The sequence below is a fragment of the Phyllobates terribilis genome, unplaced genomic scaffold (genome assembly GCF_046119375.1).
Source record: "Phyllobates terribilis strain yellow unplaced genomic scaffold, ASM4611937v1 Scaffold_17__1_contigs__length_24005725, whole genome shotgun sequence".
Lineage (NCBI taxonomy): Eukaryota > Metazoa > Chordata > Amphibia > Anura > Dendrobatidae > Phyllobates > Phyllobates terribilis.
In genome coordinates, this window is record NW_027362777.1 from 13,975,357 (window position 1) to 14,002,652 (window position 27,296).

Sequence of the window (27,296 nt, forward strand, 5' to 3'; positions counted from 1 at the left end):
GAGTCCTGCACCCACTGAGGCCCCTGATCATGTGACCCCTGACTCCTCCCCTCCTGTGACCTCATCACAGGTCCTGTGCGCACAGAACAGCCATATATGTGGTGGCGACTCTGCAGGTGGAGGTATGTGGAGATTCCCCATTACTCTCTATCGGGATATTCCTCTCCCTTCTATATCGCCTCTATACTCCGCAGCGCTGTACACACATTATTATCACCGTTGAGCTTGAGGAAGCGAGAGGAGAAGGAGGAGGATATGGCTGATGGACACTCCGGGACTCTGGACAGCAGAGAGGTGACGTCTGGGCCAGAGAGGTAGATCTGGGTGTCATCAGCGTACAGATGGTGCTGGAAGCCATGGGATTTATGAGCTGTCACAGGCCAAGGGTATAGATGAAGAAGAGTAGGGTTCCTAGGACAGAGCCTCTCCAACAGAGAGGGTGGGCTGAGGAGGTAGTGTGGGAGTGGGAGACGCTGAATGTGCAGCTGGAAAGGTATGAGTCTTTCTAGGATGGGGCGAGGTCTTTTGACACCAAAGGAAGAGAGGATCTGTAATAGGAAGCAGTGGTCAACTGTGTCGAAGGCAGAGGACAGACTAGAAGGAGGAGTATGGAGAATTGTCTGTTAGCTTTGGCTGTAAGTCATTAGCAATTTTGGTCAGGGCAGTTTCAGTGGAATGATGGGGGCTGAAGCCGGATTGTAGGTTGTCGAAGAGCAAGTTAGATGAGAGATGGGAAGAAAGTTTAGTGTGTACATGTTGCTGAAGGAGTTTGGAAGCGAATGGTAGCAGCGATATGGGGCGATAGTTTGACATAGCGGGCGGGTCGAGGGATGGTTTTTTGAGGGCAGGCATGATTGTGGCATGTTTGAAAGCAGAAAGGAAGGTACCAGAATATTGATAGGTAGAAGAGGTGGGTTAGGGCCGGGATAAGTGGGGTAGTGAGGTTGGGGAGGAGGTGGGATGGGGTCGAGTGCACAAGTGGTGAGGTGTGATTTGTAGAGGAGGCGAGTAAGCTGTCCTTCAATGATGTTGGAGAGGGAGGTAATAGGAAAAGGGAATTGGTCTGGTACACGAAGGGGTTGTGGTGGTGGGAAAATAAAGACTTGCCTTAATTGGTAGATCTTTATTTTGAAGTGTGTGGCAAAGTCCTCAGCATGATGTGGCCATCTCATAATTATTCCTGTCTGTCCTCAGGCTAAAGCTCATTATAACTTTGAACATCACAATGTGCCCTGGACTAACAGCAGAGAGGAGTATCATAGAAGAGGATTCCCCTTTCAGTGTTCTGTACACAATCTACAAGTCTGTGTAACAAATACTACAATCAGCATTACTCACCTTCCCCTGCTCCAGCGCCGGCTCTCTGCTGCTGCTCGGGTCTTCTTTATAGGCTGCAGTGGTGATGTCATGTCTTTAGCGTGTGTGACAACTGCAGCCAGTCACTGAGCTCAACGAGTCATACTGAATAAATAGTCATCAGTTCTGAGATCAGTGGTTGACTGCAGCGGTCTAATGCGCTACAGGTGTGATGTCACCTGGGCTGAAAATTTAGTATCTAACAATTTTTTCATGTCGCCATTTTCTGAGACCTGTAACTATTTTCATTCTTCCATCGATGGCCCGGTTTCAATGATTATTTCTTGTTTTCTTCGCTTTTGCTGATACAATTTTGGAGGAAATATGACATTTTAATAGCTTTTTATTACATTTTTATGTGGAATTGAAGTGATCAAAAAACATTATTCCTAGTGTTTCAATTTATACCACATGGGAAAAAATATTTCAAAATGTTATTAATTCAGGCAGTTACGTGCATGGCAATACCGAATAATGTTTTCAATGTATTACATTTTGCTATTTACTTTGGGGGGAGGGGAATGATATAAACATTTATTGTTTGTGTGTTTTTTTAATATTTTGTCTTTTTCATATATATATTTTTCATTACTCTCCTTAGTTGTCCTGCTCATTTGTCCCCACTTCCACATAGTGCTATAACCATCTATAGTGCCCTATAAAGTAATAGCCCCCCTCTCATTGCCGTATACAGTAATGATCCTCATCTTTGTTACCCCCATAGTTTTAGTGCCCCACAGCCCACACCACTAATATGGTTCTTCTCCTCTTTTTATGTAATCTACAGGATATGGCTGTAATCATTTATTTATTGTAACTCCTGAGCGTGCACTGCACCCTGCTAGTTGCCACCATGCCAGTATTTCTTTTTGTATTACCATAAAAAAAACAGTGCACCCCTAATACACATTAACATAACTGAGAGATTTAAACTTGCTTATAACATATCATAATCACAATGGAGACAAGCTTCAGATTATTGCCCAACTATTTTCACTTTTTGGCTTTGTCAGGGGTGAGATGTGGAGTCCACGTTCTATGGATTGAAGGATGATTCCTGAACATTGCACCCATAGCTTATAGCATTTGAGAATAAAAAATAGTTTTCTTGATCACTTTGAAACATACACTGTGTGCGCAATTATTAGGCCAGTGAATATTTTGACCATATGATCATTTTTATGCAAATTTTACAAATGCAAGCTATATAAACATTTCTTATTGGATGAAGTACTGTATTTTTCGGACTATAAGACGCACCTTTTTTCCTCCAAAATTTTGGAGATAAGTCGGAGGTGCGTCTTAAAGTCCGATATACATAAATACTGTAGCTGTGAGGGAAGCGACAGTGAGAGTGGCGAAGTAGTGGGGCACAGGAGGCAGCAGCCGCCTGCTGCAGCCTACACTGTGGCCGCTACTAAAGAAAATGAATATTCACTGCTCCCCACGCCCAGTGAATATCCCATGGGTGTGGTGAATATTAATGGACTTTGATAGCGGGCATGTTGACAACCGAGCACAGCAGGAGCCGTGCTACGGCTACAGCGTGCGCGCTATTGGGGAGAATGAAGGTCACTGCTCCCCACGCACGCAGTCCCAGCGTGGGGAGCAGTGACTATTCCGGCACAGAGCGGAACACAGCGCTGGAGGAGAGAGGAGGTGAGTATGATTGTTTATTTTTTCTGTGCAGCGTGATGGAGATCAGGGGGTGCCAAGCATACCAGGATGTGGGGGCCATACATACAGGGATGAAGGGGGCCATGCATGCAAGGATAAAGGGGGCCATGCATACAGGGATGAGGCATAAGGGGGGCCATGCATACAGGGATGAGGCATGAGCGGGGCCATACATACAGAGATGAAGAGGTCCATACATACAGGGATGAAGGGGGCCATACACACAGGGATGACGAGTGCCATACATACCAGGAAGAGGAATGAAGGTACCGTACATATGAAGAAGAGGGATGAAGGTGCCATACATAGTAACATAGTTTGTAAAGCCGAATAAAGACTTGCGTCCATCAAGTTCGACCTGTTAGTTCTGTAATTGCTAAAGTTGATCCAGAGGAGGGCAAAAACCCCAAATGATTTGGCCAATCTTCATCTGAGGAAAAATTCCCTCCCGACTCTGAAACCAGCAGTCAGAATAAATCCCTGTATCAACCTACTATTTTATTTTATTTTTAAGTATATGCTGAAATCTGCCTGGTATCTAGAAATGCATCCAGTCCCCGCTTGAACTGGTGTAGTGAATCTGACATTACCGTCTCCTCACTCAGTGAATTCCATATTCTCACTGCTCTTACCGTAAAGAACCCCTTCCTATGCTGGTGCTGAAACCTTTTCTCTTCCAGTCTTAGTGAGTGCCCTCTTGTTACCGTAATATCCCTCCTTTTGAACAAATCCCGGGCAAGATCTCTATACTGTCCCCTAACATATTTGTACACATTTATTATGTCCCCCCTCAACCTTCTCTTTTCCAGGCTGAATAGTCCTAGTTTTGCCAACCTCTCTGGGTATTGCAGTCCCTCCATTCCCTTTATTAATTTTGTTGCCCTCCTTTGTACCTTTTCAAGCTCATTTATATCCTTTCTATATATTGGGGCCCATAACTGAGCACAGTATTCCAAGTGTGGTCTGACCAGTGCTTTGTACAGTGGAAGAACAATGTTCTCCTCCTTTGCAGCTATACCTCTTCTGATACATCCCATTACCCTGTTTGCCCTTACAGCAGCCGCCTGACTTTGGGCACTCCAATTTAGTTTGCTATCAATCAAGATGCCCAAGTCCTTCTCCATCTCTGAATTCCCCAATGATTTCCCATTCAGTGAGTACTGGTGACTTCCATTTTTCCTTCCCATATGTATGACCTTACATTTCTCCTCGTTAAACCTCATTTGCCATTTAATGCTCCACCTACCCAGCTTATCCAAATCCCTCTGTAGGTCTGCACTGTCCTCTTTTGTATTAATTGTTTTACATAACTTTGTGTCATCTGCAAATATTGATATTTTACTATTTATCCCGTTGACTATGTCGTTAATAAAGATATTAAATAACATTGGGCCTAGTACAGACCCCTGTGGTACCCCACTAGTGACGCTTACCCAGTCTGAGTATATTCCATTTATAACCACCCTCTGCCTTCTATCCTTTAGCCAGTTAGCTACCCACTTGCAGACATTTTCCCCCAGCCCCATCATTCTCATTTTGTATACCAACCTATTATGTGGCACGCTATCGAACGCTTTTGAGAAGTCGAGATACACGACATCCACTGGTTCCCCCTGATCTACTCGAGAGCTAACCTCCTCGTAGAAGTCAATCAGGTTTGTTTGGCAGGAGCGATTCCTCATGAATCCATGTTGGTTCGGGGTTAATAGATTATTAGCATCAAGATGCTCCGTAATTGCCTCATTAATGAAGCCTTCAAAAATTTTGCCCACAACGGACGTCAGACTCACCGGCCGATAGTTTCCGGCGTCACTTTTCGCTCCCTTTTTGAATATTGGCACTACATTCGCCTGTCGCCAATCAAGTGGCACAGACCCAGTCTCAACAGAGTCCTTAAATATAAGATATAACGGTCTGTCTATCACATTACTTAGTTCCCTTAGTACCCGTGGGTGTATGCCATCAGGTCCTGGTGATTTGTTTATTTTAATGTTACTGAGGCGTTTCTGTACCCCAGCTTGGGTTAGATTTGTCATACTTAGTGGAGGATTAAGTTTGTCACTTCTCATTTCGCCTGTTAGTTCTTTTTCCTTTGTGAAAGTTGACGAAAAAAATTTATTTAATAGATTAGCTTTATCCTCATCTTTCTCTATGATTTTGCCTTCATCACTTTTTATCGGTCCAATATTATCCGATTTAATCCTTTTACTATTTATATACGTAAAGAACAGTTTGGGATTTGATCTACTTTCCCTAGCAATACGTCTCTCTGTTTCCTCCTTCGCTATTTTTATTTGTTTTTTGCAGGTTCTCGTTTTTTCCTTGTAACACATTAGTGCCTCCTTACTGTTTTCCTGTTTTAATCTCTTGAATGCCTCTTTTTTGCTATTTAACGCCCCTTTTACGTTCTTGTTCAACCATATTGGTTTCCTCTTATTTCTGGCCCTTTTATTCCCATACGGTATATATCTCTCGCACTGAGTATTCAGAATTCTTTTGAAGGTTTCCCATTTACTATTCGTATTCCTTTGATTAAGAACTTTGTCCCAGTCAATAAGTTGAAGGTTTTCTTTCAGCTGATCAAACTTCGCCCTCCTAAAGTTTAATGTTTTTGTTGTTCCTTTATTGACAACCCTACTGAAGGGCATTTTGAAATTGATAATATTATGATCGCTATTACCTAGGTGCCCCCCTATCTGTACCTCAGTTATTCTATCAGGCCTATTAGTCAATATTAAGTCCAACACGGCCTTCCCTCTCGTTGGTTCCTGCACTAGTTGGGAGAGATAATTATCCTTAGTATTTGTCAAGAACCTTTTTCCTTTCTGAGATCTACAGGTTTCTGTTTCCCAGTCAATATCCGGATAGTTGAAATCCCCCATTACAATCACCTCATTATGTTTTGCTACTTTGTCTATTTGTCCTAATAGCAGTTTCTCATTCTCCTCTGTTATATTGGGTGGCTTATAGCAGACCCCCAGTAATATTTTATTATTATTTTTTGCCCCCTCTATCTCTACCCACATGGACTCGACCCACTCTTCTCCCTCTCCAATATCTTCCCTTAGTCTGGGCTTTAGACGTGACTTTACATATAAGCAGACTCCTCCGCCCTTCCCCTGTTTCCGGTCCCTTCTAAATAAACTATAATCTGTTAAATTTACCGCCCAGTCGTAGCTATCGTCTAGCCAAGTCTCTGTTATACCTACGATGTCATACCTCTCCTCCGATATAAGCGCCCGCAGCTCATCCGCCTTATTGGTCAGGCTTCTTGCGTTGGTCAGCATGCAAGATAAAACTTTGGGGTTATTTAGCATCCTATTCTTCTCTAACGATCTAACTGTACTATCCCCACCCCCCTCTCCACCCTCATTATATTCACTTCTCCCCTTCCCCCTTGCTTGCCTCACATCCCACCTATTTCCTTGGTTTCCCCCCCCCGTCTCTAGTTTAAAAACTCCTCCAACCTATTAGCCATCTTCTTCCCCAGCACCGCTGCACCCTCCCCATTGAGGTGCAGCCCGTCCCTACGGTAGAGCCTGTAGCCGACAGCGAAGTCGGCCCAGTTCTCCATGAACCCAAACCCTTCTGCCTTGCACCAACTCTTTAGCCACTTATTCACCTCCCTAACCTCCCGTTGGCGCTCCTGTGTGGCTCGCGGGATTGGTAGTATTTCTGAGAAAACTACCTTGGAGGTCCTTGCCCTAAGCTTCCTACCTAGATCCCTGAAATCATTTTTAAGGACCCTCCATCTACCACTCACTTTGTCATTGGTGCCAATGTGGACCATGACCGCTGGGTCTTCGCCAGCCCCACCCAGTAACCTGTCAACCCGATCCGCGATGTGCCGGACTCGAGCGCCAGGGAGGCAGCACACCGTTCGGCGATCCCGGTCTTTGTGACAGATTGCCCTGTCTGTCCCCCTAATAATAGAGTCACCCACTACCAGGACCTGTCTAGCCTGCCCTACACTTCCCCCCTCCCCCTCATTACTGGAGCATACACTCCCCCGGCGGTCAGAGGATCTGTCGTGCTCCAATAATGCCGGTTCTGAACCAGCCTTCCTATACTTCTTCCCTCTATCCCTCCTAACTGTTATCCAGCTCCCTGCCTGTTCAGCCTGCGCTTCCCCACTAAGCTCCACCCCCAGTGTTGACCCATTGAGTGTCTGCTCGGTGAGCAGCAAACTCCGTTCCATGTTGTCGATGCTCCTCAGTACCGCTATCTGAGCACTTAGATCCAGGATTTGGGCTTCCAAGTGCACGATATGCTCACATCTCTCGCAGCAGTATGGATCCCTGAGCGGTAGCTCAGGGAATGCATACATTGCGCAAGATGTACACTGCACGGCTCCGGCCAACATGGACGTCATTCTAAATATGGGGATACAGTCAGTATATATGTACAAGTACAAAACACAATTATTTATATATAGGTGTATGGACGGGGATCAATTAGGGATGTGCAAGTGTATCGATTAGATATCGGCGCGGGATCAGTTAAGTATGGACGGGGGATCAATTAAGTATCAATTAAGTATGGACGGGGGATCAGCTGAGTGGGTCAGGTGGATTAATTAAGTATGGACGGTGTGTCAATTAACTATGGACTGGGATCAATAAGTATGAACTGGGGAAATAATTAATTGTGGACTAGGGAATCAATCAATTAATTATGGACAGGGGGTTTAATTAAATAGGATGGGGGGTAAAGCAAATAAATAGGTATGGACGGTGGGTCAATTAACTAAGGACTGGGGATCAATAAGTATCAATAATATCAATAAATATGGACTGGGGAAATAATTAATTGTGGTCTGGGGAATCAATCAATTAATTATGGACAGGGGTTAATTAAATATGGTGGGGGATAAGGCAAATAGATAGGGACTGGGGATGAGTAAAAGTGGACAAGGGGAATCTATTAAATAGGACAAGGGGGATCAATCAATTATGGGCTGGGGGGGTCAATCATTTAAATGTGGTCAGGGGGATCACTTTAATATGGACGGGGGGTGGTCGGGGATCAATTAAATGAGGACGGGGGGTCAATTTAATGTGGTCAGAGGGATCAGTTAAATATGGACGGGGTGTTCAGGGGAATCAATTTAAATATGGACGGGGGGGTAATCAATTAAATATGGACTAGGGAATACAATACAATTACAATACAGATACAAATACAATACAGTACAGTACACACTTGGGTTCAGTAGGGCCGCTTATCGCGGCCTCCTGCCCCTCACTCACCTCCTCTAGGGACGCTGCACGCTATCACAGCGCGCTTTTCCCTCCGGTCGCCTCTTACCGGTCCTCCTGATCACCTCCTGGTCACCACCACCTGGCACCCTCCGCTGGCCGGCACTGCACGCTGCCACAGCGCTCTCTTGCGCTCGTCCCTCCGGTCGCCTCCTACTGGTCCTCCCGGTCCGCTCGGTCACCTCCGCCTGGCTCTCCTCCCTTCCCAGGAGCTCTCTCCACACACAGCACAACTCTTGCAGCACACGGCAGGCTCCGCCTCCACCACTTCCTGTCAGGCCTCCTCCTGTCATGCCAGGATGGGTGTGAGGGGGGCCATACATACCAGAATGAAGGGTGCCATACATACCAGGAAGAGGGAAGAGGGGGCCATGCATATCAGGATGGGGATGAGGGCCACATATAACAGGGAAAAGGGGTCATATATACCAGGATGGGGCATATTAACAGAATTAGGGGACAATACCCCTATAACAGTGTCAGCAGTAGACCCCCTCCCCCTTAACAGGGCATCATGACCACATTTTTGGCTTAAATTTTTTTTTCTATTTTCCTCCTCTAAAACCTAGGTGCATCTGATGGTCCGGTGCGTCTTATAGTCTGAAAAATAAAGTAGATCGGGTGATGTGTATTTGTGTAATGAGGGGTGTGTGGCCTATGGATATTGACACCCTTTATCAGGGGGGGGGAATTATTGGACAGCTTCTTGTCCTCAGACAAAATGGGCCAAAAAGAGTTTTAACTGACTCTAAAAAGTCAAAAATGGTTAAAAGTCTTACAGAGGGATGCAACACTCCTTAAATTGCTCAGATATTGGGGAGTGACCACAGAAACTTCAAAAGTCTACAGGGTTGCAAAAAATATATACAGAATAACATTAACTGCAAAAGATTTCAGAAGACTCAAATGTGAAGCGACCAGGAAGATATTATCCTCCAGTGCTGTCGTATTCCAGAATCGCAGCCTCCCTGGAGGCCCAGAAGAACTAGGTGTTCAGTGCTCAGAGACAAGGCCGAGGCTGAATATCAATCACCACCAACAAGACACAAGTGCAAACATCAAGACTTAACCAAAAGAAAGCTGAAAAAAGATTTTTTTTAAAGGTTTTATGGACTGATGAGAGTGACTCTCAACGGAGCAGATGGATGGGCCCATGGCTGGATCATTAATGGGCACAGACCTAGACTTCAACTCAGACGCCAGCGAGATGGAGTTGGGCAATGCTATGGGCTGGTATTATTACAGATGAGCTAGTTGGACTTTTTTTAATTGAATATGGACTCAAAATCAAATCCCAAACCTACTGCAAGTTTTTAGATGACGCTTTCTTTAAACAGAGGTACAGAAAAAATCTGCATCTTTAAAAAAAAAAAACAGCAGGATTGTTCTGCGGGAGAATGCTCAATGGCAGCATCAAAGTCTTCACTGCTCAGTACCCGGAAAGGCCTTAAAGATGAAAGAGTAATGACATGACCTTTTCCTCACTGGACCTAAACCTTCCGGAGAACTTTTGAGCTTTTCTTAAACTCGATATTTAAGGTGAAGGAGAACAGTCCCCTCTTTGATAAGTGTCGGGGGGCTGTGCCTGGTGCTGCCCACAAAGATGATCGTCAACAGATTAAGAAACTAATGGACTCCATGGATGGATGGCTTATCACTGGTGTTGAGAAGAATGGTGGCTATATTGGTCACTGATAAATTTTTGTTAAATGTCAGAAATGTATTTTTGGACATTGAGTTGTTTGGGTCTTATTCTCAATATACCAGATGAAAATAAACAGTTAAGATGGAAAATTTAAATTTTTCATATAGTTGCATAATAACTCTGGAAACAGAGATATTCTCCTTAGACAGCACCTCACTTTTACTTTCTTAAATATTCAGGTTTATTACTCTGTGGATTGACCGACAGCACTGGAGATGTTAACTAATAAAAATAATCATCAAAAATACAAATTATCTAATAATCGTGCACACAGTGTAGAGTAGGCGGTGGAGATAGAAGACGTCTTCTTTCTAGAACTTATCATGGAGTGGTGAGATGTATACAAATAAACCATTAACATATTTTATTGGCTGTACAAAGACTGTTGAATTCTTTATATTGTTATATTACTGAATTATTTTATAACTTCCATAATCCCAACTGATAGCACATCGGTATCTCTGTGTGATCTGAAGATGTATGTAGAGCTCTACCACATTATTGCTTTATACTGGCATCACAATGCTATTCATGTTTTTTATTACACAGAATTTTATATATTTTACACCAACTCATCTTCAATCCACTCAGATTCCCACAATATGAGATAGTAATAATTTATCTATATAATTTTCCTAGAGAAGAATGGATAGAGACAGAAAGAAGATGGTAGAGAGGATATTACACCTCACCCTAGAGATCCTCTTCCGGCTTACTGGAGAGGTGAGAGATTCTGATGGCGTCACATTACATCATTCTTATCTATGGGAATAACAGATGGACAGAATTGGAGAGGAAATGTCTGGAGGGAGATTTATTAATGTGTCTCTCCATAACCAGGATTACATAGTAGTGAAGACCTCTAGTGTGCGCTGTCAGGACCCAATCACGGGGCCTCTACCTCACCCCCTGATACATAAGGACATCAATGACCAGAAGATCCTAGAACTCACCTACAAGATGATTGAGCTGCTGACTGGAGAGGTGACACTGCTGGGAATGCTGGGACATTATACAGTAATGCTATGAAAGGATCGGGGGGATGACTGTATCATTGTATGTGTCAGGTTCCTATAAGGTGTCAGGACGTCACAATCTATTTCTCCATGGAGGAGTGGGAGTATTTAGAAGGACACAAAGATCTGTACAAGGACATCATGATGGAGGTTACCCAGCCCCTCACATCACCAGGTAATAGACAGGAATAAATAAAATTATTCGGAAGAAAAAGACTCAGGATATATAACCATGCACACCCAATGTTGGAAAAGTGAAAAAAAATCTTTATTACATGATTACATTTAGACAACAAAAGAAAAAATTTTTTTAAAAGCATTTAAAACAGACAAAAACATGTGCAATCTTCATATGGGGGAATTCATGATAATATGCATAAAAATAGCAATAAACCCCACTATGTTATGTGCCACAGGTATATTTTACATCACTTATATAACATTCGATTAATGTAGACCTACTAAGCAACCCTGGTATAAATAGCACAGCACAACCAGTCAAAATATGTGTTTATGACAAAGCAAACCCCCCTAAATAATATAAGTGAATCAAGGAATGAGTAGGAGAGATGGTCTATTGGCAATGGGGGCCAGATAGAGGTATTGGCCAGATTGTGTCACCAAAGTCGTATATGACGTGGCACAGTTGATCCACATATAAATAACAAGCCAGGCATTCCTGAGTGGTCAAGTCAAGAAAATAAGTAAATAAAAAATATATGGAAGAATAATTACCTGCTGGCACCAGAGACCCTACGCGTTACGCTGCTCAGACGCAGCTTCGTCAGGGGTATGTTGTCTAAGAGCACATGTGTGTGTTATATAGTTGATCCCAAATGGTGTGACTAGTTTCAGGTGAGTGTTTGTCTCCCTATGGTGTGTAGACAGGCCTGTTCTCATCAGAATGTGTTCCACCCAGTCCACGTGGAACGCAAACGGAAATGGGTTAAACGTCATATCCGGTCCAAAGCAGAGGGCGCCAAATACAGCCCTGAAGCTATTATTGTCAAAGGTGCGTCCTACCCGTACCATACGGTGGAACGGGGGTGGAAGTAAAGTAAACGTCATATCCAGTCAGAAGGGTAAACACGCAGAGCAATGAACTATGCACGTAGTCATAATAAAGAAGAGGCTTGCGTTCCACGATGGAACGCAAAAACCCCAGGAGCAGCGCGTCCGCTGCAGAGAATAATAGTGATCACACAAGAAAGTGCTAGCATTAAAAAAAAAAAAAAAAGAAAGAAAGAATTGCAGTCCAAACCAGGAATACTAAGAAGTCAGTATATGATCTGAGGACAATCACCAAACATGCATAGATACAAAGATGCATCACATAACAGAATACAGACCTGGACATATAAGACTCACTAACCAGACAGACATAAAACAACAAAAAAAATCCCATTTAAAATAAAACTCTCTCCTTTCCCTCTTTCCTTTTTTCTCTTCCTTTCTTTCTCCTTTCCCTTTCCCTTCTTTTCCTTCCCCTTTCCATCCTCCCCTCTCCTTCCTTTATTAAGATAAAAGACAAGACATATAAATGCATATGAGACTGTGTGCAAGTATGTGAAAAGATGCACACAGTTAAACAATCACAAATACAAGAAATAAGCAATAAACTAATGGAACTGCACAAGTTGGCCACATGGGAGGGAAAAAAAAAAAGGTGAATCAAAACCCCAATAGTGGGCAAGATTCCACATATAAGAACACCATGGGAGTCTGGAAAAGTCAGAACTGGAAAATACTCATTCGTGCCCCTCATAGCCACTACATCAAACATTAGGGTCCAATAAGAAACCAACCCCGGGGAACTGGGTAGAATTTAAAAAATATTGATATTAAAGCTGCTGGAATGGAATTTAAAGGAGGTGCACATGCACCCCCAAAATAAACAGAGTACTGCTTATAAGGACACCATGGAAATTTAAGCCAAGTAACCAGTAAATGAGAGATCCTCATTTATGCCCTTTGGGGCCACTGTGTCAAGTGTAAAGATCCACCTGGATTCTGTCCTCAAAAGGTCCCTAGTATGATCTGAATTGCGAGGGTTAGGCTTCATTTTTTGGAGGCCTGTAACTCGCAATTTATTAGTGCTGCTGGAATGGAATTGAAGAAAGTGCAGGGCCACCGTGGAGATGGTCCTGCCCTTTCTCAAATCCTGTTCAGCAAGATGGATATTCGAAGCGTGTTGCTGTACCCGCCTCCGAAGTTCCTGCGATGTTTGACCAACATAGACCTTGGGACAGGGACAGGTCAAAGCATAAATAACATTAGTGGACCTGCAGTTAATGTAGTCCCTCAAAGGAAATTGACGATTGTCAGTCGGGTTAGTAAAGATTTTTTCAGATGAAAAAAATGGACATGCAGAACAATTGCCGCAGGGAAAAGAGCCTTTGAGCCTATTACCACCAGAGGTATTGTACAACGGACGTAAGTAATGGTTATGAACGAGTTTGTCCCTTAAATTTGGGGCTCGTCTAGCCGTCAGCAAAGGTTTGTTTGATAATATACTGGATAGACGGTGATCCGTCTTCAGTATATTCCAATGTTTGCGGAATAGACCACCTACTTCATTCCATTGATTGTTAAACCTAGTAATAAATCTGATCTGTGTGTCTTCCATGTCAGCTCGTGGTTGCAACAGAACCTCCCGTGGTTTGGCGATGATCCTCTGATGTGCTTTAGAGATTGTGGATTTCGGATAGCCCCGTTCACGAAAGCGTGTAGTTAGGTTACTGGCCTCAGTTTTGAAGTCATCCTGTGTTGTACAATTCCTCTTGGCCCTTGAAAACTGTCCCACTGGTATACTGTCTCTCAAATTTCTGGGATGAAAGCTTTGGTAATGTAGAAGACTGTTTGTAGCAGTCGATTTTCTGTATAATTTAGTAACAAGTGATCCGCCCACTATCCTGATTTCCAAATCCAGAAAATAGACTACGGAAGAAGATATACAATGGGTAAGATGGATGTTAAAGTCATTGACATTAAGTCTATCAACAAAATCAATTGCCTCCGCCTCCGTGCCCGTCCAAATAATTAAAATATCATCAATGAAGCGGAACCACTTGAAAACCCCATAATTGTATTCCCGTAAGGGATAGACGTGTGTATCCTCCCACCAACCCAGGAATAGATTGGCGAAGGCGGGCGCACACCGTGCGCCCATGGCGGTCCCAGAGGCCTGCCGATAAAACACATGATCGAATACAAAATAGTTGTGCGTGAGGATAAATTTCAAAAGATCCACAATAAAGGAGTCATGCAGACGATTACCTCCACTCGTGTTATTCAGAAAGTGCAGGACCGCTGCTATGCCATCCTGGTGAGCTATATTGGAATACAGCGATTCAACATCAACAGTAATGAGCAGGAACTGGTCAGGTAAACTTAGGGAGTTGAGAGACTGTATTAGATGGGAAGAGTCTCTGAGATAAGAAGGAAGGCTGGTGGCAAGTGGCTGCAAGAAAAAATCTACATAAAAGCATGCATTTATGTAGATTTTTTCTTGCAGCCACTTGCCACCAGCCTTCCTTCTGGTGGCAGCCTTCCTTCTTATCTCAGAGACTCTTCCCATCTAATACAGTCTCTCAACTCCCTAAGTTTACCTGACCAGTTCCTGCTCATTACTGTTGATGTTGAATCGCTGTATTCCAATATAGCTCACCAGGATGGCATAGCAGCGGTCCTGCACTTTCTGAATAACACGAGTGGAGGTAATCGTCTGCATGACTCCTTTATTGTGGATCTTTTGAAATTTATCCTCACGCACAACTATTTTGTATTCGATCATGTGTTTTATCGGCAGGCCTCTGGGACCGCCATGGGCGCACGGTGTGCGCCCGCCTTCGCCAATCTATTCCTGGGTTGGTGGGAGGATACACACGTCTATCCCTTACGGGAATACAATTATGGGGTTTTCAAGTGGTTCCGCTTCATTGATGATATTTTAATTATTTGGACGGGCACGGAGGCGGAGGCAATTGATTTTGTTGATAGACTTAATGTTAATGACTTTAACATCCATCTTACCCATTGTATATCTTCTTCCGTAGTCTATTTTCTGGATTTGGAAATCAGGATAGTGGGCGGATCACTTGTTACTAAATTATACAGAAAATCGACTGCTACAAACAGTCTTCTACATTACCAAAGCTTTCATCCCAGAAATTTGAGAGACAGTATACCAGTGGGACAGTTTTCAAGGGCCAAGAGGAATTGTACAACACAGGATGACTTCAAAACTGAGGCCAGTAACCTAACTACACGCTTTCGTGAACGGGGCTATCCGAAATCCATAATCTCTAAAGCACATCAGAGGATCATCGCCAAACCACGGGAGGTTCTGTTGCAACCACGAGCTGACATGGAAGACACACAGATCAGATTTATTACTAGGTTTAACAATCAATGGAATGAAGTAGGTGGTCTATTCCGCAAACATTGGAATATACTGAAGACGGATCACCGTCTATCCAGTATATTATCAAACAAACCTTTGCTGACGGCTAGACGAGCCCCAAATTTAAGGGACAAACTCGTTCATAACCATTACTTACGTCCGTTGTACAATACCTCTGGTGGTAATAGGCTCAAAGGCTCTTTTCCCTGCGGCAATTGTTCTGCATGTCCATTTTTTTCATCTGAAAAAATCTTTACTAACCCGACTGACAATCGTCAATTTCCTTTGAGGGACTACATTAACTGCAGGTCCAATAATGTTATTTATGCTTTGACCTGTCCCTGTCCCAAGGTCTATGTTGGTCAAACATCGCAGGAACTTCGGAGGCGGGTACAGCAACACGCTTCGAATATCCATCTTACTGAACAGGATTTGAGAAAGGGCAGGACCATCTCCACGGTGGCCCTGCACTTTCTTCAATTCCATTCCAGCAGCACTAATAAATTGCGAGTTACAGGCCTCCAAAAAATGAAGCCTAACCCTCGCAATTCAGATCATACTAGGGACCTTTTGAGGACAGAATCCAGGTGGATCTTTACACTTGACACAGTGGCCCCAAAGGGCATAAATGAGGATCTCTCATTTACTGGTTACTTGGCTTAAATTTCCATGGTGTCCTTATAAGCAGTACTCTGTTTATTTTGGGGGTGCATGTGCACCTCCTTTAAATTCCATTCCAGCGGCTTTAATATCAATATTTTTTAAATTCTACCCAGTTCCCCGGGGTTGGTTTCTTATTGGACCCTAATGTTTGATGTAGTGGCTATGAGGGGCACGAATGAGTATTTTCCAGTTCTGACTTTTCCAGACTCCCATGGTGTTCTTATATGTGGAATCTTGCCCACTATTGGGGTTTTGATTCACCTTTTTTTTTTTCCCTCCCATGGGGCCAACTTGTGCAGTTCCATTAGTTTATTGCTTATTTCTTGTATTTGTGATTGTTTAACTGTGTGCATCTTTTCACATACTTGCACACAGTCTCATATGCATTTATATGTCTTGTCTTTTATCTTAATAAAGGAAGGAGAGGGGAGGATGGAAAGGGGAAGGAAAAGAAGGGAAAGGGAAAGGAGAAAGAAAGGAAGAGAAAAAAGGAAAGAGGGAAAGGAGAGAGTTTTATTTTAAATGGGATTTTTTTTGTTGTTTTATGTCTGTCTGGTTAGTGAGTCTTATATGTCCAGGTCTGTATTCTGTTATGTGATGCATCTTTGTATCTATGCATGTTTGGTGATTGTCCTCAGATCATATACTGACTTCTTAGTATTCCTGGTTTGGACTGCAATTCTTTCTTTCTTTTTTTTTTTTGATTAATGCTAGCACTTTCTTGTGTGATCACTATTATTCTCCGCAGCGGACGCGCTGCTCCTGGGGTTTTTGCGTTCCATCGTGGAACGCAAGCCTCTTCTTTATTATGACTACGTGCATAGTTCATTGCTCTGCGTGTTTACCCTTCTGACTGGATATGACGTTTACTTTACTTCCACCCCCGTTCCACCGTATGGTACGGGTGGGACGCACCTTTGACAATAATAGCTTCAGGGCTGTATTTGGCGCCCTCTGCTTTGGACCGGATATGACGTTTAACCCATTTCCGTTTGCGTTCCACGTGGACTGGGTGGAACACATTCTGATGAGAACAGGCCTGTCTACACACCATAGGGAGACAAACACTCACCTGAAACTAGTCACACCATTTGGGATCAACTATATAACACACACATGTGCTCTTAGACAACATACCCCTGACGAAGCTGCGTCTGAGCAGCGTAACGCGTAGGGTCTCTGGTGCCAGCAGGTAATTATTCTTCCATATATTTTTTATTTACTTATTTTCTTGACTTGACCACTCAGGAATGCCTGGCTTGTTATTTATATGTGGATCAACTGTGCCACGTCATATATGACTTTGGTGACACAATCTGGCCAATACCTCTAAAATATGGGCCCCCATTGCCAATAGACCATCTCTCCTACTCATTCCTTGATTCACTTATATTATTTAGGGGGGTTTGCTTTGTCATAAACACATATTTTGACTGGTTGTGCTGTGCTATTTATACCAGGGTTGCTTAGTAGGTCTACATTAATCGAATGTTATATAAGTGATGTAAAATATACCTGTGGCACATAACATAGTGGGGTTTATTGCTATTTTTATGCATATTATCATGAATTCCCCCATATGAAGATTGCACATGTTTTTGTCTGTTTTAAATGCTTTTAAAAAATTTTTTTCTTTTGTTGTCTAAATGTAATCATGTAATAAAGATTTTTTTTCACTTTTCCAACATTGGGTGTGCATGGTTATATATCCTGAGTCTTTTTCTTCCGAATAATTTTGTGTCTTTACATCAGGTTACTGTAGCACCCCTTTCTATTTGTGATTATTATTCCCCAGCAGTGCCCACTTTTTCTTTTTGTGTACTTGTATTTCTAGACAGGAATAAATTCACACGGCCTATAATTATCTGTATGTAAAGAATGAATTCAGTCCCTGTATGTGTTTCCTCCAGATCTATCCAGTAAGAGGACAACACCAGAGAGATGTCCCCGTCCTCTTCTTCCACAGGACTGTAAACAAGAAGACCCCAATGTTCCTCAGGATCATCAGGTAGATGGAGAGAAGGTGTCATGAGATCTCCCCTATGATGTGTAGACGGCTGTGAAGGTCTTGTGTTCAGTCTTGTTTTATCCACCAGTATTATGTGTTTTTTACTTGTGTAATGAGAACGATGGAGATGGCAGGATTAGAGGTGATCATAGATGTGACTTCTCCATCTGTCTTTGACTTTTATAATATTTGTTTCAGGGTGAAGATCTGACCCATATTAATACTACAGAGACATATGTGAGGGGCGATGTGCGGTGTAAAGAGGAGATTCCTACATATGACTACCCAGGTGAGTAGTGACCACTAAATGCAGAGAAGTCACAGATTCTTCTCAGACACCGGCTGTGGCTGCTTTATCAGTGGTGTAGTCCGGTTGTGTTACAATTGTGTGACCACCATTTTACCTCTAGACCACAAGATTTTCCTCCATCCAAAAATGTTCACATTACTTTGTGTAATTGTGAAAGACCTTTTCTGTAGAACTTACAACCTGGAGGATCCACCTAACCCCTGGGATTAGAAGACTCTGTCCATTACCTGCTCAGATCTGTAAACTACAAAGCCAAATGACAGCGTATGTAGAATGTGCTGACAAAAGAGAAAATCACTTGAAGAGAAAGTGGAGGGTGATGATGCTGTTGGCTTCCTAGAACCCTGATATCTTATTGGATGAATCTACCTTCTCTCCCTTCTGTGCTGCTGAATGTTCTCATATGGTCCCTACAAGACCAGGTCCAGTCTTTCTGGCCAAACTTCACTTTTTTGATCGATAACATTAAATGTGCAGTGAGGGCCAAGTGTGAATTTCTGTACAATAACAGCAGAGTTTCCCTTTATCCTGACTTTTCAATTTCTTTTAAAACTGACTAACTTCAAACAGGATTGTGATAAACTATACAGAAAACATTACACCTGTGCCATGATATATCTCTAAGCTGTGCGTGGCTGATGGCTGTAATATACATTTATTCACGCCTGCAGGAGATGTGTTGGCATGACTCGAGCCCTGGTTTCATGGATTCACTCAACGCCATAAATTACATTATTTTTCAATCCTAAGGAATTCAGATTACTGCACAATCTCTCCTGAAATGTGGGCGCTAATAGTTTCTCTACTCTTCTGCTCAGGAGTCATAGTAGCTCCAATGGTCCACTATAAATGAGTGCAACTCCAGTTTAGTGTTGGAGCTCTCCCCTTATATATATGTTGTTGGGGATGTAACATATCTTTTATTCTGTCTTTTTTTTTCCAGTTTCATTTTGTATGATAGCTTTATTGTGGTGGGATCGGCCTGACTCACTTATGTGAGTCTGTAACTCCCTGGTAGTCTTTAAAAGAAGGCCTCCATTACGTCTTCCCAATGCTCGAGGTCTAAATTTAAGACACCTCAGCTCTGCAGTATTATAAAAAAGTTCACTTTAGATGTCTAATATTTCTTCTTGACACTCATCTGATAGAAAATATTGTCCCTTACGATAGTTTAGATTGCCAAGAGCCACCGAGCCCCATACTGTAATTACCCCAGAGAGGTTTCACCACTAGTTACTCATTTATTACTGATGAAGACTGTTGAGTTTGATAATTTCAGTAGATGTGTTATTGTGTATAGTCACAGTTTTTGACTTCAGTAATCCTCTGCTTTAACCTCTTCCTGCAGCCAGTTTTGTGTTCCTAATCAGGCCCCATTTTTTAAATCTGACGTGTGTCACTTTATGTGGTGATAACTTTGAGATTCTTCACAAAGGATAATGGGAAACAAATGGACCTTACAAATTATTTTCCAACTTCTCTTGAGTCCGACAATACCCTATATATGGTTGTACACTACTGTCTGGGCACATGGCAGGTTAAGAAGAGAAGGAGCGACATTTAGCTATTTGAATGCAGATCTTGCTGGAATAGTTTGCAGACACAATGTATTGGGGGCACTGTTCATGGTCACCTGGCAGCTCAAAAGATGGTCACCATGAACAGTTTGGCGCTATATACTCCAGATCCCAGGGACTGCCTTGCTCATCACCCTTTAACGTCAAGAAGAATAGTCAGGTATTCGGGTCAGAACTAGGAGGACCGAGAAAATAACAAATCAGAAGACACAAGAGTAGTCAGTAAACGGGCCGAGGTCACAATAGGAAACAAATACACAAGCTGAGAGCTGAGCACAGAGGACTGAACCAGAGGAGGACAAGGCTGTATCTGGCAGCTTCCAGCAATATGCTTCCAGCTTTAGTAGGGTGCGGTGCTTTCTAAATGGCTGAAGCAGGGAGCAGATTACTCCAGCTGGACAGCACACACCCATACTGCCAGACTGGATGATACTACTGGTCCCAGCAACCCTAATCTTAGTGGCTGGACAGAGCCTGCACCGCCCAGAGCTTCTGGTTCTGACGTCTCTTCCATCACAAGTGCCGCCTGCAGAATTAATAAGGAGACGCCTGGTGACAAAAGCAGACGTCACACAAGTCGAAGCAGGAGGAGAAGTAAATGCCCCAGAGGAGATGGGACGCACCATTTGCAGAAATCCTAATATAACAAAATGGCAGAAAATCAGAGCAGTAGAAATCCCCATAAAGTGACTCCATGTTGGAAATTCTAATCCTCAGTGAATTAATCTATAGGAGTAGTGACTATTTTGATTCCACAGTCACTTTCCAGAAATTAGCACTCGGTGGATGTTGGAGAGTGAAAATTGCAAATATATCATTTTATTACCCAACACATAGTGCCCAGATTGTGCTCCAGGAGACACACACCGTAAATTAAGTGTGTTCTTCTCACTATAGTAATGCCAAATACATGGAGGCTAAATGTGGTTTGGGCGCACTGCAAGGCTCAGAACGAGGGGGAGATTTGACTTCGGGAGAGCGGATATTGCTGGATTGGTTTATGGAAGCCATGTTGCTTTTCAAAAACCTTTGAGCCACTAATAATGTGGAAACTTACGTTTTTCCATTGACAGATGATGGACCTGTGTGGGGACTTGTTTTTTGTGGGATGAGTAGAAGTTTTCATTGGTATTATTTTTCTACATAACATTTTTTGATGGCTTCTTATTCCATATTTTGGAGGCAGAATGAACAAACAGTTGGACACCACGCTCTACTGGTTCCTCCTATGAGGTTTTCTATTAGACTGTGAACTGTCATTCTGGCAATAACTTGCCATTTCTACAGACATTTTAAGTACAATTAACACAAGAATCTCATAGAAAAAGAAATAAAGATTGCATACCACTTCTAAATCAATCTAAACAAACACATCCCTGGGCTACATGCTAGTCCAGGAAAATGAAGAGATATATGCTCAAGTTTAAAAATCAATTTTATTAGACACAAATCTAAAAAATAACAGGAATATTTAAAATATTCCTCTATTTTTTAGATTTGTGTCTAATAAAATTGATTTTTAAACTTGAGCATATATCTCTTCATTTTCCTGGATTAGCATGTAGCCCAGAGATGTGCTTGTTTAGACATTTTAAGTAGAAATGTTCAAAAATATAAATTTCAATGATATTTTATTCAAAATTAATAATTTTTTTTTCTTGGCAGATGACTGTACCAGAAGATCAGATGGACAGGAGATTTTTAAATCTGATGCTCTTGAGATCCCACAGGATACAATTGAAGTGAATGCCATTACTCCAGATATACCATCATCCCTTCACAGCAAAGATCTATCATCTGATCCTATGAAACAGGTCCTATCTTCTGATTCATTACCAACTACTAAGGAAAATCAAAATAAAATAAGCATTAAAAAACGAACTGCTCCTAAAGCAAAGAAATCATTTTCACGTTCAGAAAATGGAAATAGTTTTACCCTCGAGAAGTCTATTCTTAAACATCAAAAATTACACACAGCGGACAATAGATTTTGTTACAAATGTGGAAAATGTTTTAACCAGAAATCAGTTTTTGTTGTTCACCAGAAAACCCACACAGGGGAGAAGCCTTTTTCATGTTCAGAATGTGGGAAATGTTTTAACCATAAAGCGCATCTTGATATCCACCAGAGAACTCACACAGGGGAGAAGCCTTTTTCATGTTCAGAATGTGGGAAATGTTTTATCCAGAAAGCGCATCTTGATAACCACCAGAGAACCCACACAGGGGAGAAGCTCTTTTCCTGTTCAGAATGTGGGAAATGTTTTAACAATAAATATGTTTTGGTTAACCACCAGAGAATCCACTCAGGGAAGAAGCCTTTTTCATGTTCAGAATGTGGGAAATGTTTTAACCATAAAGCGCATCTTGATATCCACCAGAGAACTCACACAGGGGAGAAGCCTTTTTCATGTTCAGAATGTGGGAAATGTTTTATACAGAAAGCGCAACTTGATAACCACCAGAGAACCCACACAGGGGAGAAGCTCTTTTCCTGTTCAGAATGTGGGAAATGTTTTAACAATAAATATGTTTTGGTTAACCACCAGAGAATCCACTCAGGGAAGAAGCCTTTTTCATGTTCAGAATGTGGGAAATGTTTTAACCATAAAGCGCATCTTGATATCCACCAGAGAACTCACACAGGGGAGAAGCCTTTTTCATGTTCAGAATGTGGGAAATGTTTTATACAGAAAGCGCAACTTGATAACCACCAGAGAACCCACACAGGGGAGAAGCTCTTTTCCTGTTCAGAATGTGGGAAATGTTTTAACAATAAATATGTTTTGGTTAACCACCAGAGAATCCACTCAGGGAAGAAGCCTTTTTCATGTTCAGAATGTGGGAAATGTTTTAACCGGAAAGCGCATCTTGATAGCCACCAGAGAACCCACACAGGGGAGAAGCCTTTTTCTTGTTCAGACTGTGGGACATGTTTTAACCGGAATGCGTATCTTAATAAGCACCAGAGAACCCACATAGGGGAGAAGCCTTTTTCATGTTCAGAATGTGGGAAATGTTTTAACTGGAAAGCGAATCTTGTTAGACACCAGAACAGTCACACAAGGGAGAAGCCTTTTTCCTGTTCAGAATGTGGGAAATGTTTTAACCAGAAATCAGGTTTGATTAGGCACCAGAGAACCCACACAGGGGAGAAGCCCTTTTCCTGTTTAGAATGTGGGAAATGTTTTAATCGTAAAATGATTCTTGATAGACACAAGAGAACTCACACAGGGGAAAAGCCTTTTTCTTGTTCAGAATGTGGGAAATGTTTTAACCGGAAAGAGCATCTTGATAACCACCAGAGAACCCACACAGGGGAGAAGCCTTTTTCATGTTCAGAATGTGGGAAATGTTTTAACCATAAATCACATCTTGATAGTCACAAGAGAACCCACACAGGGGAGAAGCCTTTTTCATGTTCAGAATGTGGGAAATGTTTTAACCAGAAATCGGCTTTGGTTAAGCACCAGAGAACTCACACAGGGGAGAAGCCTTTTTCATGTTCAGAATGTGGGAAATGTTTTAACCAGAAATCAGCTTTGGTTAAGCACCAGAGAACTCACACAGGATAGAAGCCTTTTTTCTAATCTTTTTTTTTTTAATCCAATAAATTTTTATTGAGATTTTTTTACAAAACAAGAAACCAGTACATACTGTTAAGCGTCGGTATGTTGTTGGAGTTGAAATGGTTTCAGAAGCTTCTGTGGTCTCCCATTTTGGTCCAGCCAGGGCTGATGCTGCTCAGCATCATCATCAGCCCCAACGCTTGTCTGGTCCACGAGATGTGCAGATTGTCTCCTGGGTATTTGTGCCTAGCAATGTTAAGCATAGGTTGCAGAGGGAGATAGGGCTTTTGGAGTCTAAGTCCAGGATTCGCCGCACTGAGCACGCCCATGACCTGGCGGATCGTGATTGGTGGTTTGGCACCCACCTGACCCGGTGACCTGGCACCGCCTGATTGGTCCACAGGTAGCGTCACCAATGGCGCATCGGTGGGCAGGGTTTAGTCTTTAAATGGCCCGCCCATAAACATGGCGGCGTGCTCTGATCATTTGAGCAAGTGATGCTGTGGTGTGGACAACTGTGTTCCACGTCCTCCCTAGCTGTTCACTCCGGAACCTGCTGATGCCAGAGTTCGCTCGGCTGATCAGCACAGGTCGCTTAGGCAGGCTTAGATGTGCATAGGCAGGTAGCTTCGTCTTGCACCCTGGCTCAGCCAAAGGGGTCACCTATCACCCCGAGCAGCCTGCAGACGTCCTGTCCACAGCTATCGCCTGTCAGCCACGTGGAGTTTTACCCTTCAGTCCGGTAGCATGCCGGCTGGAGGAACGTGTACCCGTTGGCGTAGTCACACACGCATCCTAGTGCCGCCACTGTAGTCCCTGTGCTGTAACAGGACTACAGATAGTTTTTTTCTGCCTATCTCTCGTGCAGCTAACGGAGATAGTGCGAATTGCTATACCCGTTCCAGTGTGCAGAAACACGGAGGGGTTTTACATTTAAGTTGGTTGCTTCCCTTTCCACCCGGAAAGTGTTCGGCAGCAGTCCACCAGGCTGCATCGCGAACCCCAGGGTCGGTTGCGTTCCATTATATTAAAGTCTGCAACCGCCCTCCTAACACATACAATAAAAAAATAACATACCATAGGGATGACATACATGCATCTCTCCAATATATCCTTTCAGCTTGCCCATTACCGTCTGATAACTTGCAATTACTATATCTTACTTCTAGCTGGAGAAGGAAATATTCTTAAATATTTATCAAGAAGGACTCAGTAAATATCAGAAATACGACCCTTAGTATTTCCCTTCTCTAATACCAACTTAACAAAAGTATTATTTTCTGCCCAAAAGGGAGTCCATCTTGATTGTGCATTAAATGAATGCCGAAACTGTAAAGATTTATAGAATTGTTTGTCATCCCAAATTCCCCCTTTAATTGATCAAAGCACTTAAGTATCCCTTTAGATAATATGTTTTATATCGTATATATTCCTTTATCCACCCAACTCCAAAATCCCTCTAATTTATAGACCTCTGCATATTTATTATTAAACCATATAGGTGTAGATTCATTGCAGTCTCCTATTTCCATTATATCTTTACTCCTATCCCAGACCTTGTAGAGTAGAGCAAGTGTAGGGTATATTGATTTCTTGTGTACGAGGTCATTCAGTTCCACTATATGAATAGGAATATTCCACGGTGTTCCTGAAGTAATTAACCCCTTAATACTATTTGGGTTTGCAGCGCTATGCCACCCACCCAAATGTTGCAATTCCGCTGCCATATAATGCAATGGGGAAAAAAAGTATTTAGTCGGCCACCAATTGTGCAAGTTCTCCCACTTAAAAAGATGAGAGAGGCCTGTAAGTGACATCATAGGTCGACCTCAACTATGAGAGACAAAATGGGAAAACAAATCCTGAAAATCACATTGTCTGAGATGGGAAGAATTTTTTTTTTAAATTTTGGTGGAAAATAAGTATTTGGTCAATTACAAAAGTTCATCTCAATACTTTGTTATATATCCTTTGTTAGCAATGACAGAGGTCAAACGTTTTCTGTAAGTCTTCACAAGGGTGGCACACACTGTTGCTGGTATGTTGGCCCATTCCTCCATGCAGATCTCCTCTAGAACAGTGATGTTTAAGGGCTGTCGCTGGGCAACATGGTCTTTCAACTCCCTCCAAAGGTTTTCTATAGTGTTTAGATCTGGAGACACTAGGCCACTCCAGGACCTTGAAATGCTTCTTACGAAGCCACTCCTTCATTGCCCTGGCGGTGTGCTTGGGATCATTGTCATGCTGAAAGACCCAGCCGCATTTCATCTTCAATGCCCTTGCTGATGGAAGGAGGTTTGCACTCAAAATCTCATGATACATGACCCCATTCATTCTTTCATGTACACGGATCAGTCGTCCTGGTCCCTTGGCAGAGAAACAGCCCAAAAGCATGATGTTGCCACCCCCATGCTTCACAGTAGGTATGGTGTTCTTTGGATGCAACTCAGCATTCTTTCTCCTCCAAACACGCCGAGTTGTGTTTCTACCAAACAGTTCTACTTTGGTTTCATCTGACCATATGACATTCTCCCAATACTCTTCTGGATCATCCAAATGCTCTTTAGAAAACTTCAGACAGGCATGGACATGTAATAGCTTAAGCAGGGGGACACGTCTGGCACTGCAGGATCTGAGTCCCTGGCGGCGTAGTGTGTTACTTATGGTAGCCTGTGTACCATTGGTCCCAGCTCTCTACAGGTCATTCACTAAGTCCCTCTTTGTGGTTCTTAGATTTTTACTCACCGTTCTTGAGATCATTTTGACCCCACGGGGTGAGATCTTGTGTGGAGCCCCAGATCAAGGGAGATTATCAGTGGTCGTGTATGTCTTCCATTTTCTAATGATTGCTCCCACAGTTGATTTCTTCACACCAAGCTGCTTGTCTATTGCAGATTCAGTCTTCCCAGCCTGGTGCAGGGCTACAATTTTGTTTCTGGTGTACTTCGACAGCTCTTTGGTCTTCACCATAGTGGAGTTTGGAGTGTGACTGTTTGAAGTTGCGGACAGGTGTCTTTTATACTGATAACAAGTTCAAACAGGTACCAGTACTACAGGTAATGAGTATAGGACAGCGGAGCCCCTTAAAGAAGAAGTTACAGATCTGTGAGAGCCAGAAATCTTTCTTTCCAAATCAGACAATGTGATTTTCAGGGTTTGTTTTCTCATTTTGTCTCCCATAGTTGAGGTCGACCTATGTTGTCAATTACACGCCTCTCTCATCTTTTTAAGTGGGAGAACTTGCACAATTGGTGGCTGTCTAAATACTTTTTTTTCTTATTTTTTCTAATATGCTCGAATTAGAGATATCATCAAATGGTAGAATAACCGACTTATCCCAATTAATGGACAGGCCTGACCATTCACCAAACTCGCCAATAATGTTCAGAATAGGATCAATAGACTTCTGGATATATTGTACATATAGAACTGTTTGTGTATTATACAATCACTGTATTTTATGTAGTGTGGTCTCCCGCTTCTGAGGTGCCACCACGTAACCAATTGCTTGTGAAATAAAGGTTTTTGACCAAACTCATGTTTGGTGTTTCTGATTATTCCCAAATGGTCTGCCATTCATATCCTAGCATAGATATGTCACCATCTTATTGGTACTAGACAATTGTCTGATACGTAGATACTTTCCTTTGGTTTGATATATATTATTTGCTTTGTTCAATTTTTATTTTTGTTGTGTTAACCCATTTACCCCCGAACGTGGTTTGCACGTTAATGACCAGGCCAATTTTTACAAT

General features: G+C 42.6%; 1 protein-coding gene across 1 annotated transcript; it reads left to right on the forward strand.

The window, feature by feature from the left end:
- Positions 1–27,075, forward strand: LOC141176096 (uncharacterized). The gene is made up of 7 exons (XM_073660085.1): positions 1–122; positions 10,636–10,719; positions 10,837–10,980; positions 11,064–11,187; positions 17,988–18,085; positions 18,284–18,374; positions 21,638–27,075. Exons 2-7 carry the CDS (start codon positions 10,642–10,644, stop codon positions 23,545–23,547), a joined length of 2,445 nt encoding a protein of 814 aa, XP_073516186.1. The 5' UTR covers positions 1–122; positions 10,636–10,641; the 3' UTR covers positions 23,548–27,075.
- Positions 27,076–27,296: the final 221 nt, after the last annotated feature.

Coding starts and splice junctions, on each gene's coding strand:
- LOC141176096 (XM_073660085.1), top strand. CDS start 10,642: ATGGATAGAGACAGAAAGAAGATGGTAGAGAGGATATTACACCTCACC. Junction 10,720..10,836: donor TCTTCCGGCTTACTGGAGAG/GTGAGAGATTCT, acceptor CTCCATAACCAG/GATTACATAGTAGTGAAGAC. Junction 18,086..18,283: donor ATGTTCCTCAGGATCATCAG/GTAGATGGAGAG, acceptor TATTTGTTTCAG/GGTGAAGATCTGACCCATAT.